Source organism: Phyllostomus hastatus, unplaced genomic scaffold (genome assembly GCF_019186645.2).
Source record: "Phyllostomus hastatus isolate PE091 unplaced genomic scaffold, TTU_PhHast_1.1 phas_scaffold_46, whole genome shotgun sequence".
In the NCBI taxonomy this organism is placed as follows: Eukaryota; Metazoa; Chordata; class Mammalia; order Chiroptera; family Phyllostomidae; genus Phyllostomus; species Phyllostomus hastatus.
In genome coordinates this window covers 6,610,099-6,631,874 of record NW_025334032.1, presented here as the reverse complement: position 1 = coordinate 6,631,874, position 21,776 = coordinate 6,610,099, and the positions used below count along the sequence as shown (strand labels likewise).

Below are 21,776 nucleotides of genomic sequence, written 5' to 3'. Positions count from 1 at the left end.
TAAGGCAGGATCACCCAAAGAGCCAGATGGAAGGAGAGCTTCTTAGAGTTTCCAGGCCAGGACCAGCTTTGCACTGTTGTCCCAGTCAGGATCTCTGATAATAGCCCTGGGCAGAGCATCCCCACCACCCACCCCAACTGAATGTGGATCTGGGATGAGGATTGAGGATTTGGGAATAACTGTGCTGCTTCTGTTTACATTTACTAAGGGAAAGCAGTAGCAGTGTTAGTAATATAAATTTCTTTATAGTAATAAAGATTTAGTAATATAAATGTCTTTACATTAACATTTATGTGTTTATATTAACATTGGGAATGTTTTTGCTCATTGCAAATAAGAACCTACATTTTCCAATCTTTATAGTGACCAGCCATTCACTTTGCTTAAAACTAAGGGTGTTATGGGACAAAGGATTTTCCATTTTAAAACAAGGACAGTCCTAGGCAAATTGACATGAGTCAGTCACACCCTGAAGACTTCCCACCTCATGGTCCCCAGTTGGTAGTGAAATAATTGTAATCTGTCTTATTTGCTTCCTAACTCATAGAAATGTCTCATTTTCAAACTTGCCACCCCCAATCACTCTGGGGTATTTGTAGCTGGATAAAGCTTCTGACAGACCAGCCACCAGAAGAGAGTGGAGAGCTTAGAGGGGGTTGCCTAGTCCCTTGTCTTTTGGAGACCAGGCAGGAGAGAGTCCCTGGGGGTTTCCTAAAGACACAATACAACTCTGAGTTTTCCTTTTCCTCAAAATACTGATGAAGATTTTAAGTTGCCTGAATTCAGGCAGCTCAGGCCTCCTTAATCTGACCCTCCAATGAACCCAGAGATTAATGCTGAAAGTGTTGGGTGGGGAAACATTTTCCCTGTCACCTTCTTCAAATTCCTTCCTATGGCCCCTGCACACTAGTGGGGAAACAATGTGGTGGATAGTGGAGAGTGCACTGGTTTTTCCAGAGAACTATGGGGGGAAGAAATTTTACTCTTAGATTCTTTCAGCTGGTTTAATAATTAAATCAGCATGAGACAGATTAATAAGAGAAAGTAACCAAATTTAATTTCACCCATATGTACGGGAACCCCACATACATGAAGGTTCAGAGACAGAAAGGGAAAGTGATGTATATGTGGCATCCTGAACCAAGGAACGATGTAAGATGCCTTGGGGACATCAGAGGGGATGAGGGGAATTTGCAGGATGGTAAGAAGTGCAGATGTTCAGTAATTAGAAGTTTTCCCTGTCCTATAGATAGGTCATAAAGAGGTATTTCTGGTAATACCTCATTATGGGCGAAGCTCCAATTTAGATTCTTCTGGATAGTTGAGGAGCAGAAGTATCTCCTGAGCCCATAGGGTCTCAGCTGCCTTCAGGTCAAACTAATCCACCTGCCAGAGTGGCACATCTTAGGGAAATTTGTTCTGAACTAATTCAAAATCCTCTTACTCTTGACATGAGTGGTTTCAGGATATTTGTAAGAAAAAAAATAGTGTTTGTAAAGAACTTTGCTTGAAAATACATGTTATGCAAATATCATAAAAGAAGAAAAATTCTCCTCATTCTTAGGCCCATTTCCCAGTTAGATGTGGTACCTGCTTGGGTAGCCTTTTACAATCTTTTCTATGAAATCTCTTTAATTAATATGCCAAAAATTTATTGTAAGGACTGAATACTTTTTTCAGTTTAAGACATTTGCCATAGTTTTTAAAACTTGTTTTTCTTTATGTCAGACAGTGCTTAATGCACATTGCTTAAACTTGGTAGTATCTTCACCAGTTAGGCAAAGGAAGAATATTTGTTTTAAGATAAGTTTATGATGTTTAAAGTTTATTTTACTATCAGGTTTTGTACTCAGATAAGTGGTTGACTGTTTTGGTCCCTATTCTTATATTTATCCAAACCAGTCCATTTCCCTTCGCTATTTTCAAGGAATCTTTTTCTCTGACCCCCACATCCTTCACCCCAGTCTCCCCTGACCACCATGATATAAGGACCCCTTTGGATAAGTTTCTCTGGGTTGGCTTTACTTACTTTATTCTCCCTAAAGGTTTAGGATTCCTGGCCACATTCAGGCCCTGTAGATAGCCACAGCTCTCATTGTCCTGGCAGGAGGCCCACAGGACCAGCTGCTCCATCCCTCACTCACCAAGGTGATATGGAGCCCATACCTGCCTCACCCTGAGCTTTTTCCACTACTTTCTATTTCTTTCTGCTCTTGAATTTATAGGAGCATTCTTCAGGACTCATGCAGGGAACTAACAGTGAACCAGCACCTACTATGTGTTCTAATTGTTTTCATTGCATTCCTGATTTTAGTGTCCCTTATTGAGTGTATTACAGGTCAGACTGTTCAAAAATTCTCATTGCGTATTCACCTCACTCATGAGACAAATACACTGTTAAACCCTCCGGCATACTGGCATACTCATTCCAGTTGTTTTGAGTCCTTGTTTGTCCTTAGCTTCCATATTGGATGTGAGTGGCATTCACAGGTTGGATTCATTAGCTCTTTCAGTCTTCTCAGAGATTGAGGGACACCTTGGGATGCCATGTGCATCTGCATCAGGAGTTCATGATCAGGATGTGTAATCATCTTCAGAGTTTCAAATCTAACCAGTGTAGTGGGAAAGTCCTAAAAAGCTTTCTGTATAGCTATTGCTTATACACATACTTGAGATTCATATGTAAATGTAATTTTCATATTCATTGCATATTTTCTTATTTCCATTTTTTAGAATAGTCTTTGTTCTATATCTCATATATATACCATTTAAGAAAAGGTGAACCTATTAGCCATTGAAGTGATACCTAAGGAATCAGTAAAACTTTGATATATGTCACATCCAGGAGCTAGTTAGTAAAGAATGCCATGTAAACTAGCCCAATACTCATGAATGGAATTTTGCATCTCTCATTGCCACAAAACATTTGGAGAACAATTATTGGAGTAATTACCCTGAAAGAAATAAAACACAAATTTTATATTGCTTCATTGTCACTAATAGAAAGAAGGGAAGGACAGTTGTCAGAATAAGAAAATGGGGGTAGGAATGGTATAAATTCTATTGTGTTTTCATCTTGTCAATCACTTTTTGAAGCATTATGCTTTCCAGATTAACCCACTTAACCAGTTTTGGTCTGAAGGGAAGAAAAGATAGCAGAGGCAGCATAGAGCAATTATCCCTGTGTTTTTCTATCTGCCTGATTACTTTTTTTTTTAAATCCTCATCCAAAGACATGCTTAGTGATTTTTAGCAGGTATAGCGGGGGGCAGGGTGAGGGGAGAGACATCTGTGTGAAAGAGAAACATTGATCAGTTGCCTTTCACAAGCACCCTGATCAGAGATGGAAACTGCAACCTAGGCATGTACCCTGACAAGGAATTGAACTGGTGACATTTTGGTTTACAGTATGACACTCCAATCAATTAAGCTAGACTAGCCAGGGCTCTGCCTGATGACTTACAATACTTATTTCACACCTTGCCTTTATGCTTTCAATCAAATTTTCATTTTTAAATATCATGCCGTTTAAGCTGATAATGTTTTCCAATTGATAATCCACTTTGGGGACATCAGAAGCCTAAGTCTCTGTAGTCCTTGGGGACATAGTGCTAAATGACAGGGCTTTCACTGTACAAGGGCATTGCTGACTGTGTCCAGCCCACAGAATAGCCACCAGTAGGTGCAGAGCAATCCAATTTTCTTTAGGAAACTTAAGTCCTCAACCAACACTGATAAAAAAAAAACAAATGAAGGTAAGACCACTGGGATATTGCAGTTACACAGATTATTTTAATAGATAGCAGAGCTTAATAAAGTTTTTGTTTTCTGTTTCTAAGGAATTTTTTATATTTTCTAAGTTTATTTGTTTCAAAAATTTTAAATGTAAATCTTTTTTTCTTCCTTTTCTTTTAAGGTTGCTGGTGTTGTTGGCCGTGCAGACCTCCTGGGTGCCCTCTTCTTTCTGTTATCCTTCCTGGGCTACTGTAAAGCATTTAGAGAAAGTAAGCATGATGTTTGTCTTCTTAATTGCATGATGTGAAATGATTTTCTTATGTAAGTTTATCACTTTGACGGAACGTGGGTCAAAAGGTATAAGCTCTCTCTAGGTATCCTGTTTAATTCCATTGCTTTCTTAATAATACAGAGTTTATACTTCAGTAGTCACACAGGAGCAGACTGCTAGGCATAAAACCAAGAGATTTTGCTCTTGGCACTAAAGCAATTATGATTGATTTTTGTGATTTTATTTCCAGCAAGATTGTAGGAGAAAAAAAACTTTTGGTTGTCTCTTATTGAAAACTCTTGGAGAAAAAATTAGAAAATGCTAAAATATATAGCTGTGAATATGCACCTGGAGTATGGGGTTCTTGTTTTTTCATTGGAGCATTATTAATACTTACAAAGAAGGTCCTTGGAGTTGAAGTAACAGTTATGGGGGGTGTGGATGTTAACATCAGTACATTTATTGAAACACAGCAGAATCCCTGTATAATGCTTCCCATTTTATGGATTCTGGTCATGTCCTTCCAAATGGTTTTATCATAGAATTCGGATATGATGCATTTAGCTTGTATAGCAATTTACACATGCAACAAGTACACATTCAATTTCTGTATCTGAAGAAGTTAGAATTTTATGGACTATAGAACTCTTTCCTTATATATCACAATCAACTATTTATATTTTTGTTGGTGGATAGGGGGAAGTGAGGGTCATGATTTCTAATGAAATGCTAGAGTGATTGAAGCAGAAGCAGCTATACTCTAGCTTCACTGAGCCCGTTCCATGATGTTTTTCAAAGCTTAGGACAGGCTAGGGCTGCCAGGGCCTTAATATCATTGTCATATACTAATGCATGCCCTTTGATGTCTCCTGTGAATTAATCTCTTATTAATAATGAAAAGCAGGTCACTCATTCAGGATTTTGTGTGGGCTGGGGCTGGTGAAATGCGAGAGCTCAGAGTTGGTAAACAGGCCCAAGGGCCAATTCCAGCCCACTGCCTGTTCTCATTTGGCACACAAACTAAGCATGATTTTTACAGTTTTAAACAGTAGGGAATTTTAAAAAACACAAGAATAATATTTCACTCCCCACTCCTTTATTAAAGTTTTATTATTACTTTATCTTATCCAAATAAAACCACCACTTTTTCCTTTGATTCATCATTTTTCTGATGAAGCAAAGAGTTTTGGAACAGCCTAGAACAGCTTCAAAGACAGAGAATAGTGGTAGTGACTTTTCTTCCTGAGACTGAAGGCTAACTTAGCCATAAAGCATGTCCAGCTTTTTCTGGAGTCAGGATCTCCCCACCTATGATAATCATACAGTAAAACTCCCAAGGGACACATGGTCCCAGGGATATGATGGGGTGAGGAATTGTTCCTGCCCCAGCCTGAGGACATTCTGCACTGTGGTGTAGGTTTTCAATAAGATTGTGAATCAGTAATGGGAGTGGGAGATAGGGAAAGGGTCCATTTATTCCCTCACTGTTTTGTTCATTACAGACAATGGTATTTCATATTGACAAGCTGGCAGTTAAATCTGAATTTGCAGTTAGGTAAAATAACAATTTACCAGTAGTCTTATTTTTCCTGAAGAAAATTAAAAATGAAGTCTGTTTGCTTTTCTCAGAGGTAACTCTGAAGTTCTATGGAGTATCATTTTATTAATTTCAACATCCTTTAAAGTGACCACTTCCTATTCTGAATAGATTTCTAAGACATCAGAAGTGCTTTTTGAAGAAAGTACTAAATGCTGATAGTTTTAACATATGTGGAACACACTATTTAAGAGGTATAATAAAACCTCTTTTTAAATCTCAAGATTGTTCTTATGAAATAATGGAAAAATTATCAGGAGGCTAAATTATCTATCAGGTGAACTGATATATTTATTAGCCTTCTTAATGGCATATTCTCACAGAATAATGAAAAACTAAAGACATTTCATATTGTTTTCTAGGGTCCTTTTACTAATCTTTTTTCTATTTCAATTCACATATATACATATTCTGATATATGTATCTATTTTTAATTCATTTGTGAATAATAAAATTATTTCTGAGAGCTATCCATACAAAAGTTAGATGTTTAAAAATAAAACCTTTGAAAACTAATACCAAAGGTAAAAGTTCTTAATATATGATGGATTTTCAATTAATACTTTGATTCATGAAAAATTAGTTAAGTATATTTTAGTATCATTGGAACTATATTAACTATTAGCAGCAATATAACCTTTCTTTTTAGTCCAGGAGCATTCTTTTAACATTTATAATATTTTTTTCTTTAAAATTGGAAGGAGATTTTATAAAGAGATTGTTATAGGCCTTTCATATTAAGGATGCAAGTGTTCTTGAGAAAGCAAACCCAGAAATATTTAATGTTTGCACACCAATAGCAGTGGTAGATGTGGCTTCTGTGGAAACCCTTTTAAGAATATGAATAGATTTTCATTTGGTTGAAGTTACTTTGAATAATTAGAAGACGAATGGATAAGGAAGCCTTTGAAGAAGGTTTCCTGTTGACCTCTTGTCTACAGGTTGCCTGACCTGCCCAGGCTCTGTTTTTCTCTTCACTTGAACTCTCTTTAGGAAAAGGAAAGAGTGGATTAAAATTGAGGCTGTGGATCCACTTCTGGACTGGCGTAGTTCCATGCAGTCACCAACAGCTTATTTAGTCTTTGGAAAGTACAAAGCTGTAGAAGGTTGCCACTCTACATACATCTAGGCCTCAGTGTCTTGACCATGAAAGTTATTTCATGGACTTTTGTTTCCTTTCTGTCCTCTATGTCCTCCTGCCCACACAGGCTTTAAGTTATATCAGAATGTTTTTTTATTGGGAGTTTCAAGTGCGTGAAAACACCCATCCCTCAAGCTGTACTCTCCATCATTTTGAGTTGGTTTTCACTGTTCTTTTCAGTTCCCACTTACTGTCTTCCCAGATGATGATGGAAAGATTGAACTCTTCCTCCCAAGCTTGTTGCAGGTGTGGAGGTGCAGATCAATGTTAATTCTTAAGAGAGGGTCTTGCACTCAGTTATTAGCTTATTTGAAGGAAGTCCTTCCTGTGTCCTATACACAAGGCAGTTCTCTGTCCCCTCCTTCACAAGGTTCTGTGTCCTGAGCCTTACCTGCTGTAACCCCAGGATCCAGCAGAGCAGGGCAGGACTTTGTGACTGGAAGCCCAATTCCTTCCCCCTTGCTCTACTCCACCCAGGACCATCAGAAGAGTATCTTCACTCTGCCAGCCCCTCTGCTGTACTCTTTGGTCCTTCACAACTCCCAAATTGGAGAGAATGTGGAGAAAAGGGAACCCTAGTGCACTGTTGGTGGGAATGCAGACTGGTACAACCACTGTGGAAAACAGTATGGAATTTTCTCAGAAAACTAAAAATGGAACTGCCTTTTGACCTGGCAATTCCACTGCTGGGATTATATCCTAAGAGCCCTGAAACACCAAAAGAACCTATGCACCCCAATGTTCATAGCAGCACAATTTACAATAGCCAAGTGCTGGAAGCAACCTAGGTGCCCATCAGTAAATGAGTGGATCAAAAAACTGTGGTCCATTTACACAATGGAACTTTATGCAGCAGAAAGAAAGAAGGAGCTCCTACCCTTTGCAACAGCATGGATAGAACTGGAAAGCTTTATGCTAAGTGAAATAAGCCAGGCAGGGAAAGACAAATACCATATGATCTTACCTTTAACAGAAACCTAAACAACAAAACAAACAAACAAGCAAAATATAGTCAAAGACACTGAAATAGAGGACAGGCTGCCAGTGACCAGAGGGGAGAGGGGAGGGAATTTCAGGGGGACAGGGGAAGGGTTTGCAGGAACAAGTATAAAGGACACATGGACAAAAACTAGGGGGTGTGGAAATGGGAGGGAGTTGGGGAGCACTGGGCAGGTGGGCTGGGATGGGAGTAAAAGACAGAAAACTGTACTTGAACAACAATTAAAATATAAAAAAAAGCCTCATTTCAGATTGGGAATGTAATGTCTCTTGCTAGAGTAGCCAAAACAATTTTTCTAAGTTAACACTTGTTTCATGGGAGTGAGAACTGAGAACTTTAATTACTCTCATTTATAGTAGGGAGGAAAGAATCTTTTCAGAAAGGGAATGAATTTGCTACATAACTGGAACAACCATTTTAACTTCTAATCTATTATAAAGACAAAATCTTAAATCTCAGTTGTTTTAAATTCTTAAACTTTATTTGCTGTATTGCTCCCCTTATCATAGTTCAGGCAGCTAAAATACAGTAATTCTTACTCTTGGGATATCATTTCCTCATGTTTTCATTTTGAATTAAGACATCTCTTTTTATTTGACTTAGAGTCACTAGGTTTAAAAAAGTAGAGCAGATGAGTAGCTCACATAGTGTAGGACCCTTGTGTTTGGATTTGGGGCCCTCACTGACTGAATTGTAGCAATGGTATTTCATGTGTGTTCTCTTTTCTCTGCTTTCATGTTCCTTTTGTTTCTGCAATGCTTGATTTTCCCAGAATGGTCCTGTAATTTTAGAAAAGCAGTGTCTGACTGCTTTCATTTTGCTGGGGGAAGCAAAGATTGGTTGGTGCCAACTTTAGACCGAGAATCTGATGCTCATTGTGTTTCTCTGGCAAAGAGAGTTAGGACCACCTGTCAGGGTGGCATGGTTCCCACACGCAATATGATATGCCAGTTTCAAGGCAGCAGAGATGCCAGGCATTGAGTGGTGAAGAGAGTGGTATAATGTGATTTTTTTCTGAAAGATCTTCCCACTGGAAAATAGTGCCAAATCTGAGGCACGTGCTTCATTAAATTAACCACATCTGTTGGCACTTCTGGGTGTTAGTACTGACAAGAGTCTATTAGCACATTTTTGTTTTGTGTTATCCCCTGTGCCTCCTCCACTCCATTAATCTTTGCCTCCATTTACCTAAGTGATTGAATTGTCTTATATGATAGAAACATATACAGAAACAAGGAAGGTGTTTTCTAGTCCTATCACGTTAATTTCTGGATTATAAACTGTTAATGATTCCTAACACTACATAATTATCTTATAGCAAGTTGTCTTCTTAAGTGATGAGAGGTGTCTCACGGTGAAGAAATAGTTTGTGATTTGTTTTATTTTTTTTTCTCTTCTCTGCATCATTGGTACTTAAAATTTAGCCATCTGAATGGAGGTGAGATGGAGAAAAGGACTCTGGGTAAAGGTAACATCCTGAGATGCTTACACAGAGCTATGCACGAGTTAGAATTCCCTATCTGGGAAAGTTGTGTTTTTTTTGAATAAAAATATTCATAAATGCAACTGCTCTAGAGATGATGCCTGCCTCTCAGGATTTATTTTTACTGTTTTTAACAGTTACTTCCAGGTTTAAAATTAAAGTAGTTAATTTTCCTATGCCTTTTAATATTTCTTATGTAATTTTTTTAGAAATTGATTTTTTTTAAACAGTCTATTACACAATGGAGATTTTTTTATTGTGAGGAGTTTCAAAGACTAAATTAAAAATGAAAAGACTTGCCCTGGCTGGCGTAGCTCAGTGGATTGAGCATGGGCTGTGAACCAAAGTGTCACAGGTTCGATTCCTAGTCAAGGTACATGCCTGGGTTGCAGGCCATGGCCCCCAGCAACTGCACATTGATGTTTCTTTCTCTCTCTCTCTGTCTCTCTCCCTCTCTTCCCTCTCTGAAAATACATAAATAAAATTCTTAAAAAAAAATGAAAAGACTTGACTTTTGTCTGGATTTGTTCACATAAGCAAATTGTTAATTTTTTTGGTATCAAATTACATCTCATAATTGCATAACAAATACAATAATTAAATATGAATTCTGCTAGACATGGAAATAAAAGAAAGTACTGATTGAACAAATATTTATTGAGTACCCACTATATGCAAAGTGGCTTACCATTATCTCTTTCAGTTGTCTTATTCAAATGCTCAAACTTGAAAATAAAAGATTGATTTGCGTTAATTATTAAATAAGAACAGTCACAAAAACACAAAGTCCAAATTCATCTAGATTATGCTGTATATTGGCCATTATTAGTATTAGTCACCTTGACAAATAAAAACTCAATGAAAATGTTAATTTGGGAAATTACATGGGTAAAGTCATACTTCAGTAGGTTGTGTTACCAGATGTCTGTTAGGCTGGGCTGTACCCAATCTCAGGACTAGCTTCTCAGTAGATTATTTAATTTTTATGCACCCTTTCTTGTTCACTCCTGGTACTGGGAACACTTTGTTAGTGCCATGGTTTATCATGTGCATATATGCCACACATTTGTAAAGAGATATTTCTGGTTCATATGAAATATTTCATAAATATTACTTAATTTTTCAGTTTAGATTCTGGAAAAACTGAAGTGTGTGTAAATGCTTAGTCTTGTGACACCTCATAAAATAGCGAATGGCTAGTCTGGTGGGGACTTGAAGTGGGGGGAAGTTGGATTTAAGTAGGCAAAATCATTTCATATTTTCTGTTCTAAAAAGCAGATTTGGAGTATAGACATAGCCATGTGCCAACCATTTCATCCATGAGCTAGGTCCTTGAGCACCTGCCAGGGGTGTCCAACCTTGTGGCATCTCTGGGCCACACTGGAAGAAGAGGAGTTGTCTTGGGCCACACATTAAATACTTTGTGACACATAATTACAAAAAAATCTCATAATGTTTTAGGTAAATTTATGATTTTGTGTTGGGCCACATTCATAGCCATCCTGGGCTACATGTGGCCCGTGGGCTGTGGGTTGGACACCCCTAATGGTTCTATGCAGTAGAAATACAATAGGAGCCATGCATGTAATTTAAAATTTTGTGCTAGCCACATCATAAAAAGCAATATGTGAAATGAATTTTAATAATACATTTTATTTAGCCCAATGTCTGATTTCAACATTTAATCAGTATAAAAGTAATGAAATATTTTACATTCTTTTTTATACTGAACTCTTCAAAATCAAGTGAGTGTTTTACACTTAGGACATGTCAATAATAACTAGATAAAATTCAGGTACCCATTACCTATAATGCCTACCCTTTTGTATATATATAAAATCCTCACTTGAAAATATGTTCATTAATTTTTAGAGAGAAACATCAATGTGATAGAGAAACAATCAGTTGTCTCCTATATGCACCCTAAATGGGTATGTGCCCTGAGGGAAATTGAACCCACAACCTTTTGTTTTACAGGACAGTGCTCCAACAAACTGAGCCACCTGGTCAGGGCAGTGCCTACTTTTCTGGACAGTGGTGGTCTAGAACAGTTTTCTGAATGTGAAACTGTCACTTGGTTTATAACTAACTGACTACTAAAATTTTGTCTTTCATCTGATATTGCCACTGTTGAGATGTGACACTTAATATTTAATAATCACTGAAATTGAAGAAATGTCAACAAAGAGACAATTGTCTTCATCTTTCATACATTTTCATATTGGATATGTTTGAACAAAATCAGAATTAGAAGAGAAACTTAAAGAGCAGGGCTCATCCAGAAAAATTGTGATAGAAGTTTTGAGGGTCTGGATCCCCTACTGAATTTGGGTTTTGAGAAATATGGTGAAATTATGCAGTGAGAAGGGACAAGGCTATCAGTAAATCTGAAGGCTATGTTTTCTATATGTTATTCTTCTGTATTCAGTGAAATCTTTGATTTAGCCCTCTAAGGAGAAAGCCATTTTAAGTTCCAGGCAAGTGAAAGATGAGCTTATGACTTTTGCATCTGTATTAATTATTTTCTATTTACAACTTTATTTTTTTATTGATTTTAGAGAGAGATAAACATGGATTTGTTGTTCCACTTATTTATGCAATCATTTGTTGCTTCTTGTATGTGCTCTGAGTGGGGATCAAACCCACAACTTTGGCATATTGGACTATGCTCTAACCAACTGACCTACCCAGCCAGGGCTGCATCTATAATAATTTAACTTTGTCTTAACAGAGTACTTTTAAGAGTAGTCCTTGAGAGTTTTAATGGAGGAACTGGGAGTTTTTTTCCTAGCCAAAGCCACTTACCATATTTTGCCATGTGTAATGTGCACCCATGTTTTTGTGCATAGTATACATGGGATTATTATATCCATTATTATTCCCATGGTATGTGGTCATTATACCCATGTATAATGCACATCCTTATTTTAAACTCAAAATTTGGGTGAAAAAGTACCCATTATACATATAAAAATACAGTGCTCCATGTGGGGGTGGAATTAATCCATGTTACAGTCAAGTAAAATACAAGCTCATTCAGTTTTTCTAGGGAGAAATCTAAAATGATTAAAGGACCTGCTTGTAATGTGAAGAACCGGGAACATTATGTTGGGAAATACAATTTGTGAAGATTTATGAACACAAATTGTGGGAGTGGGAGGTGATGCATAAAAATCAAGTTCAGCTAATTTGAGAAGAGGTCCATTTGGTTTCTAGTGAAAAACTGAACCTAATGTTTAGTGAACATGAAAACAGTGAGTTGGCGGAGGCCAGGGCTCCACAGTGCCATCTCCTGGTGCCAGGCCTGAAGCAGATCCTAGTATGGGACCTAGAAGTATGTGGGAACCAGAGTGGGGTGTCTTTTATCTTGTTTATCTGTAGAGGGGACCCCTGTTGTGGTAATTAATGCATTCATTTACCATTAAGGGTGTCTATTTACAAAAAAAGTGCTAATATGAGAAAATCCTGAAAATGGCCTGACACAGACTTAGGAAGATGTTATGAGAGACAGAACTAAATGGACCATACATGCACCAAGATGGAGAGGACAAACCTTACGGGTATCATCTGCCATCCATTTTTGTCATGTCAGAAGATGTAGCATTGTGAGCTGTGATCACCTCTGTTTTCCAGATGGATCCCTGTGTTGTGCAGCTAAAACTTGGAGGCCTTTCTCAAAATCATATTGGAAAGGAGTTAACCAATGTGTTAACTTTAAGGTTATTTTGGCCATATTTTTTTTAAAGATTTTTGTGTCTACAAACACTTGTCTGCTAATGACTAGTAACAAGTGCCCAAAGATTGTAAGTTCCAATAAATATGTAAACATTCATGCAATCATGTTTAATTTAACAGAGTTTAGTTGTTCTTGTGGCTCCTAATTGTGATCTCTTGGTATTACATACATGAAATATAAGTAATTTCCCTCAGTAAAATTATCCTTAGTTTGCTTGATGGACCTAAATATTCCAATATATAATGATTTTCAGTAAAGAGAACTTGGCTTCCGGGCACTGTGCCACCTGGAGAGATGCTGCTCTATGGCAGAGCCAAGACCTAAAGTTTGGGGAGGCAAGCGTGGGCTCACTCTAAGAAAGAAAATTCTAATAGCCAAAAGTTTAAAACTGAAATGGGCTGTCGTACAAAGTTAATACCCACCTCCAAGTTGCCGAAGTGAAGGCCACATAGCAATGGAAACATTATATGGGTAGGATTCCAACGTTTCCATCACTGCAAAAGAGATTATATGCACAGCTGTTTTTAAAAAGCACTCCTCTCACTTTTACTGTGTTGTAACTCTATGATTTGTGGGCCTATTGCCCCTTGTGGTAGATACTGGACACTTATTTCATTCACTGACCATGTGTTGCCTTTCCAGAGTCAGGCAGATGCGGCAGATTCGGTCATTAAAAATTTAAGTTACTCCTACAAGTCAGGCATATTGGCAGGAATGAATTGTAAATAAACTTCCTATCTAGGGTGATGTTTCTCTGCCTTTGGCTACATCAGAGTCACCTGGAAGCCTGGTGAAAAGGCTGATTGCTGGACTCTACCCTCCACTTTCTGATTCTGCTGGCCTGGGTGGAGCCCGAGAGTGTTTCTAACAACATCCAAGGACAGGTCAATGGACCACACATTATGAGTAGCACTGTTTTAGGGCAATGGTCTCAATCTCCCCCCTGCCTCATGTGCTCAGGACATTTAGCAAAGTCTGTGATGTTTTTGCTTGTCACAACTGAGGACTGGGAATATTACTGGCATCTAATGGGGACAAGCTAGGAGTCCTAATAAATATCCTGCAATGCACAGGGCAGTCCTCACACAAGGAATTAACTGGCCCAAACAGTAGTACTGAGGTTGAGAGACCCTGGTACAGAAGAAAATTAAGAAAATCAAGTAGTATTTGTAATAAACTTTAAATAATATAATGGTAGATTGTGATAAGGATAGTGTAGGGTGCTACAGCTGGGCCTAATTTAATCTAGGGTGTCAACTAGGGACACCAAGGTATGGGAGACAGTTGCTGTTCTCAGGGGCACCAGACATATAGACAGTAGGCCCATTTGTTTATTTAACTGTGGAGTAAAAATAGGGAATTAATAAAGGAGGCTGCCCAGTGGGATGGGAATGGGGTTTCTCAGCTTAAGTGACATTTGACAGCTGCATAAAATGGATTGGATTTTGCTGTGGCCATTGTACCCAAAGAGAACAGACTGTCCAAAGCAAAGTGAGAGCATGTTGGCCAGTGTGCCTGTGTCACAGGTGGGCACAGGTTACCAGGTTCTTGGTGATTATGTACAAATAATTGAACTGAACATGCAGAGTTTATAGCAGAAAGAGATTTATTAAGCAATAGTACACACTACAGAACATTGAGCAGGGCAACTCTGAGCAGAGGTTGACTTCAGGGGCTAGAAGGGTTTTACTCTTACAGGGCGATATTTCTTGGCTAGTTTTGGCAGGCTTTTATTGTGCATGTACAAGAATTGTATTACTTGAAAGCTATTGTATTACTTTGAAGCTATTGCTTACTCCCATGATTTTCCTTGATTGGCCACCAGGGAAGGTGATCACACAATGTTAATTTATTATAATGCTATTATAATGAAGCAGGGGTCATGTAGCATCTTCTGCACAGGTGCATTCATGATTGACCATAAGTCAGCACTTTTCCAGAAGTTGGCAACAACTGGTCTTAGAAGAGGACATCTGTCCTTTATCGACGTCTTTTGTCTTAGCCTTGGGGAACCTCTGGAGTTTCCTCCTTCCTGACCATCTCCTGCTTCACCTGGAATACAGTCCCAGAAAACCCAGAGAGGTTTCATGTAACCAGGTTAGAAAACCTTAAATGCCATTATTCAAAGAAGGGTCACTTTTATACTCCAGGCAACAGAAAAAATTAGAAAGGCTTAAAACAAGAGTGTTTATTGTGTTTTATAAGACAATAAAATCTAAATTAATGAAGCTTTGCTGTTTGTCTCTTGGCTTTGTGGAAAGCCTTAAAGTGCCTCAACTATAATAGTCAAATAAAATTTTTATTATGCCTCTTTATACATTAAACCTGGAAATTCGATATACATAGATTACAAAAAAAAAAGCTAAGAAGTTCAGAAAATATTAGCCCGTGCATCCTTTCTGCCTGATTCCTGATTGTCTTTTGCTACCGGAGCCTGTTTGTGAGTGAGGACATTTTGTCAATGAGCCAATTGGCCCTCAGGCAGCCTGGCAGTGCCAGAGCAGGTGTCAGTCACATCGGGGTTAGTCCAATTCACATTCTGCTCAGCTGGGTGTAGAACTTCCTTGTCTTGAGAGGAATCACCACCTACACTAGAATGTATAAGGTTGGGAGGGCCTCCCACCCAAGATCCCATGGCTGTTCCTTGATAGGAAACCTGAGTATCCTTTGGGGCTTCCATCCTGGGACTTTGCTGATAAGTTTTTTAATACTCACAGGATTTTTTTTATGTCACTTCATTCAGAATCTGCATCACAAACACACATACCAAACACACTTAACTGTTGGTTTCAATATCTCTGTGTCTCTCTTTTTCTTTCCTTCTCCCTCCCTCATTCTCACTTTCCCTGTGTCCCCAAACATTTAATTGTTGGTTTTTTGATCGAGCAGTTTAATGAAAACAAATGTATATCTTATCACCGCATAATGAGCTTGGCACCTCCCTGGAAACTGGGGCAGTTTTGCTGATTTATGTGCAATATTTATTGAATGCTTTCTGTGGTTCAGCACTATATCAAGTGATTTTTTTAAATGTATGGTTTTTAATGTATGCACATACTTAAGAAAATGCTAAAGGTATAAAAGGTTATACAACAAAAAGTAAGCCTTCCCTACTCAAATGTTTCTCCTTAAAATTGTTCAGAAACATTATAATATAGCTGGTTTCTTATGTGCCTTTCAGAGATATGTTTTACATTTACAAGCATATGTGTGCAATTTTTAACAGATTTCTAGATATTTCTATATAATTTTTCCCTCTCAGATGAAGAATATATAGTTAATGTTGCCCCCATTTTAGAGTTGATGTCACTGTGACAGTGAATGTAAGTAATTTGCTCAGGGTCACACAGTAGATGGCAGAGCTGGAATGTAGACCAGGAGTTCCAATTTTAAGCAAAACTGAACCAAGATTTACAGGCACCGTAGGCAAGCTAAAGATTTCATCCTCAAGCAGGTTCACTTTGCCCCACTTCAAAGCTCTTTTTTTAGGTGTTTGTTCACCATCTATCTAGATGAGGAGGTGGAGGTCCCACAAAGAAAGAACAGAGATGAGCATGACATTTTTCCTTTCCTTTCCTCCCAGGCAGTTCAGCTCATGCTCCCAAATTCCAGATAACACCCACTGAACAGTGTATGGCCAGACCCTCCCTCCTCAGAAGGCAGTTTAGGGACCATGGGTTATCACTCAAGCTCAGCTCCACTCAAGCTTCTTATTATAGTATTCACATTTCTAGTGATGTTTTGTTTTCCTGTTGTTGCCTGAATTTCCCATGATGGTTGGCAGCCCAGGCTGGCCTGTGCCTTCACCTGCCTCAGGTGCTAGGTGGGTGCTAGTCCTTGGTCAGTGGTCCTGCATCTTCACAGGCTCAGGCCATTCCACACAGGGAGCAGAGCAGACCCATTGTATACCACCTAATGTTCAGAGAGCCCAGACTTCTATCTGAGGAGTAGTAGAGACTCAGAGCTGTTCAGGCATTCCCATCACTCCTTCATTGCAGCAGTAGTGGTGACTGTTGAGGTCATTGTGCAACCAGATGCTGTACTTATACTCTCAGTGAGAGTTCTCAACCTAACTCATCAAAATGGCCTTTTAGATGATTGGCAGGTTGGGAAGAAAGAACTTGCACCATGTAGACTATGAGATGAGATGTCTTTGTGGCCAGGGCTTTGTTATAATGCCTCCCAAAAGCTCTGGGCACCTGCTAGGGTATGCCTTGAGAGGAGATTTGTGTGCTATTTAGAAGATGGTGTCTAACCAGAAATGCAAAAGTCAACACAGGCAACCATGGAGAAATGCTGTCAGAAGACCATACTCTGTTTTTAAATTGTGGCTATGTAAAGTGGCTGCATAGAATAGTAGTTCCTGGTGCTAACAAGACTGAGCTGTGTTGCGTGACTTATGTTTGTATTTCTCTTAACTGACAGGTAATAAGGAAGGAGCACATTCTACATTCTGGGTGTTGCTGAGTATCCTTCTGGGAGCTGTGGCTATGCTGTGCAAAGAGCAAGGGATCACTGTGCTGGTAAGACCTGAGACATGGTCAGGATATGCTATAAATGTACCCTTTCCCCTCCTATAGAGACATACTGAGCTGGGCCTGCCTGTGTGACCTCTGTTGCACCCCATGCTGTCCTACAGTTGTAGACATTCCTGGACCAACTACTTGTGCCCTCACAATCCTGGTGTTTCATATGGGAATTGACTGCCTCAGTTGACAATCATTAGCAACTGACGGAAATGGAGATTGGGAAGTTCCTTTTTCTTTATCACTTTTATTTAATCACAGATGACATACATTATTCCATCTGGCAACTGTCAAAATGTTCTCTACCATATATCTATGAGTGTTTCTGTTCTGCTTGTTTATTTTGGTTTTTAGATTCAATTGTTGATAGATATGTATTTATTGCCATTTCTTTGTTCATATTTTTGAACTCTTCTTCTCCTTTCTTCTTCTTCTTTTTCCAGAAGACCCTTTAACATTTCATATAATATTGTTTTGGTGGTGGTGGAACTCCTTTAGCTTTTTTTGTCTGGGAAACTCTTTATCTGTCCTTCGATTCTAAATGATAGCTTTGCTGAATAGAATAATTTTGGTGGTAGGTCCTTGCTTTTCATCACTTTGAATATTTCTTGCTAAAGTTTCTTTTGAGAAATCAGCTGGCAGTCTTATGGGAACTCCCTTGTAGGTAACTAACTGTGTTTTCTTATTGCTTTTAAGAGTTTCTCTTTGTCATTTTAATTATGATGTGTCATGGTGTGGGCCTGTTTGGGTCCATCTTGTTTGGGACTCTCTGTGCTTCCCAAACTTGTATGTCTATTTCCTTTGCCAAGTTAGGGAAATTTTCTGTAATTATTTTTTTCAAATAGGTTTCATTTTGTTCTTTGTTTTGTTTTTTCAAATAGGTTTTCAATTTCTTTCTTTTTCTCTTCTTCTTCTGGCACCTCCATAATGCAAATGTTGGTATTCTTGAAGTTGTCCCAGAGGCTCCTTACACTACCTTTGGATTCTATTCTCTTTTTGCTGGTCTGGTTGGGTGATTTTTGCTTTTTTATATTCCACATCACTGATTTGGTTCTTGGCTTCATCCCCTATACTGTTGATTCCATGTAAATTATTCTTCATTTCGGTTTATGTATCCTTCATTTCTGACTGGTCCTTTTTTTTTGGAATGGCAAAGGAGGATTTATTTATTTATTTATCTTTTTTTTAATATATTTTATTGATTATGCTATTACAGTTGTCCCATTTTCCCCCCTTCACTCCCCTCCACCCTGTATACCCTCTCCCACCCATATCCCCTCTTTAGTCATGTCCATGTGTAATACTTATAAGTTCTTTAGCTTCTACATTTCCCATACTATTCTTACCCTCCCCCTATCTATTTTCAACCTACAATCTATGCTACTTATTCTCTGTACCTTTGCCCCCTCTCTCCTCCTCCCATTCCCCTGTTGCTAACCCTCCATGTGATCTCCATTTCTGTGGTTCTGTTCCTGTTCTAGTTGTTTGCTTAGTTTCTTTTGGTTTTGCTTTAGGTGTGTTGTTAATAATTGTGAGTTTGCTGTCCTTTTACTATACATTTTTTTTATCTTCTTTTCTTAGATAAGTCCCTTTAACATTTCATAAAATAAGGGCTTGATGATGATGAACTCCTTTAACTTGACCTTATCTGAGAAGCACTTTATCTGCCCTTCCATTCTAAATGAAAGCTTTTCTGGATAGAGTAATCTGGGATATAGGTCCTTGACTTGGAATATTTCTTTCCAGCCCTTTCTTGCCTGTAAGGTCTCTTCTGAAAAATCAGCTGACAGTCTGATGGGAACTCCTTTGTAGGTTACTGTCCCCTTATCTCTTGCTGCTTCTAGAATTCTCTCCTTCATTTTTACCTTGGCTAATGTAATTATGATGTGCCTTGGTGTGTTTCTTTTTGGGTCCAGCTTCTTTGAGGCTCTCTGAGCTTCCTGGATTTCCTGAAAGTCTATTTCCTTTGCCAGAATGGGGAAGTTCTCCTTTATTATTTGATCAAATACGTGTTCAATCTGTTGCTTTTCCTCTTCCCCTTCTGGTACCCCTATAATTCGGATGTTGGAACATTTAAAGATGTCCTGGAGGTTCCTAAGCTTCTCCTCATTTTTTTGAATTCTTATTTCTTCATTCTTTCCTGTTTGTTTGTTTTTTTCTTCCTTCTGGTCCACTCTATTGTTTTGAGTCCCAGTTTCCTTCCCATCACTGTTGGTTCTCCGTGCATCTCCCTTTATCTCTTTTATGGCAACCTGCATTTTTTCATGTAATTTGTGCCCAAAATCAACCAATTCTGTGAGCTTCCTGATCACCAGTGTCTTGAACTGTGCATCTGATAGGTTAGCTATTTCTTGGTTGCTCAAAAGGATGAGTTCTGGGCACTGATTTGTTCTTCTATTGGAGCCATCTCTCTCTCTCTCTTTTGGGGGGGGTGGGTCTGGTTGCTCCTGCTATGGTGAGGGGCGGAGCCTTAGGTGTTCGTGCGGGCTGGGCACCCCAGTCGCTAGATTGTGACGTTGTATGTGGGGGCGGGGGCGGGGGTGCACAATGGCGGCAGCCCCACTCTCCTGGGATCTCAGTCCCTTTCCTGGGATCCTGGGCTGCACGCTCTGCTCTAGTCCACAATCACAGCCTCACTGGGTCCACCAGCTGCCGCTTGCGTACTCAGGAACCACCCGCTGCATGCCCAGGATGGCTTACGTGCTCCCGGTTGCCTTAGGTGCCCAGCTCTCCCTGCACTCTGCGCGCTGCTACCCGCGCTAGTCTCTGCCCCTCCTACCGGTCTGGATGAACGGTCTATTTCAACTTCTTGGCTGTCCAACTTCCATTCAGATAAATTCTCTTTCAGTTCTGGGTGTTATTCTGCCTCTAAATTGTTGTTGTTCTAATCTTGGTTGTGCATGGAGGTACTGTACGTCCACCTATGCCTCCACTTTGCCAGAAGTCCCTGACTGGTCCTTTTTTATACTGTTGTATTTCCCCCTGAGTTCATTGAGCATCCTTATAACCAGTATTTGCACTCTCCATCTAGTAGATTATGTGTCTGTACTCTGTTTAGTTCTTTTCTTGGAGTTTTGGTCTGTTCTTTTATTTGGGTCATGTTTCTTAGTCTCCTCGTTCTGGAAGCCCCTCCCTGTGTTTGTTTCTATGTATTAGGTAGAGCTGCTATGTCTCCCTGGCTTGGTGGAGTGGCCTAATGTAGTAGGTATTATGTAGGATCCAGTGGCACTGCCTCCCAGGTCACCCAACTTGGGCATTTGAGGTGTGCCACTCCCCCATGTGGGCTGTATACATCTTCCTGTTGTAGATGAGTCTCACTTGCTGTTGGCAGGTTAATGGGAGGGATTTACCCCAGGCTGATCAGCTGCAAGGGCTGACTTTGACCACCAACCACTAACCCCTGGCCACCATGAAGGATCGATCATCTGTGCAGGGGCCCACCCTATACAGCAGGACTTACTTCAGTGGGGTTCTGGTGTCCACTGAGTCCACCCCTTGAGTGTGTCACTTGTGGAGGTGGTTGGGTATTGATGCTTTGACATGGTCTAAAGCAGGCTACTGAGTACTCTGGCCCTGGGGCCTTCCAATAGGTGCAGGTCAAGGTCATATGCTGCCTGTGTTCTTTCCGGGGCCACTCAACAAGAGCTACAAAATGATCTGTAGATGGCTGCTACTTGTGCTGGACTTAGAGGTGCGCAGGCAAGGCCAAACTGTGAACCAAGGCTGGCTGCTGCTAGTGCTGGGCCTGGGGCCACTTAGCAAGAGGTAAGGGGCATGCTGAAGCCAAATGCTGCTTTTGAGAGATTTTATGAAAATCTGAAGCATGAGCAGTGACTAATCATTTGTATGGAAAAGCCACAGGAAACAGCTTGGGTGGGCCCCAAAGATGGGTGGGACTGGGCCTCGGGGAATCACCGGGAGGTGGGAGTTGAATGGTGTTAGCCAGGTTGATGGAGTCTGAGATATGGTGCCTTCCTGCCTGCTCTATGTGGGAAGGGCTCACCAAAGGAACAAAGGCCTCTGCCAGCAGTTCTGAGAGTGGGAGGTTCTTAGAGTGGTGATTAGTTTTCTTGGAGAGATCTTGTAGAAAAAGGTGGAGGAATGGTTTGAGTTTGAGTTTTCTTGGATGCTCTCAGATTTTGGCACTCCTAAATACAACAGTGGACTGACCCATATGTGATTCTGGTTGTGATTAAACAAGTATTGAGTATATGTCATGTTATACTTGGCATCTACCGGAAACGTGAAAGAGGGAAGGAGAGAGCCTCTGATGAGTGAAACACACAC

At 39.5% G+C, this 21,776-nt stretch overlaps 1 protein-coding gene across 1 annotated transcript in view; it reads left to right on the top strand.

Annotated features, from left to right (window-relative positions):
* Positions 1-21,776, top strand: part of TMTC4 (transmembrane O-mannosyltransferase targeting cadherins 4) — an 84,067-nt gene that overhangs the window by 12,898 nt on the left and 49,393 nt on the right. Inside the window, exons 5-6 of the mRNA XM_045821769.1 lie at positions 3,917-4,004; positions 17,389-17,486. Coding sequence (XP_045677725.1) covers positions 3,917-4,004; positions 17,389-17,486 — 186 coding nt within the window. The remainder of the gene's footprint in view (positions 1-3,916; positions 4,005-17,388; positions 17,487-21,776) is intronic.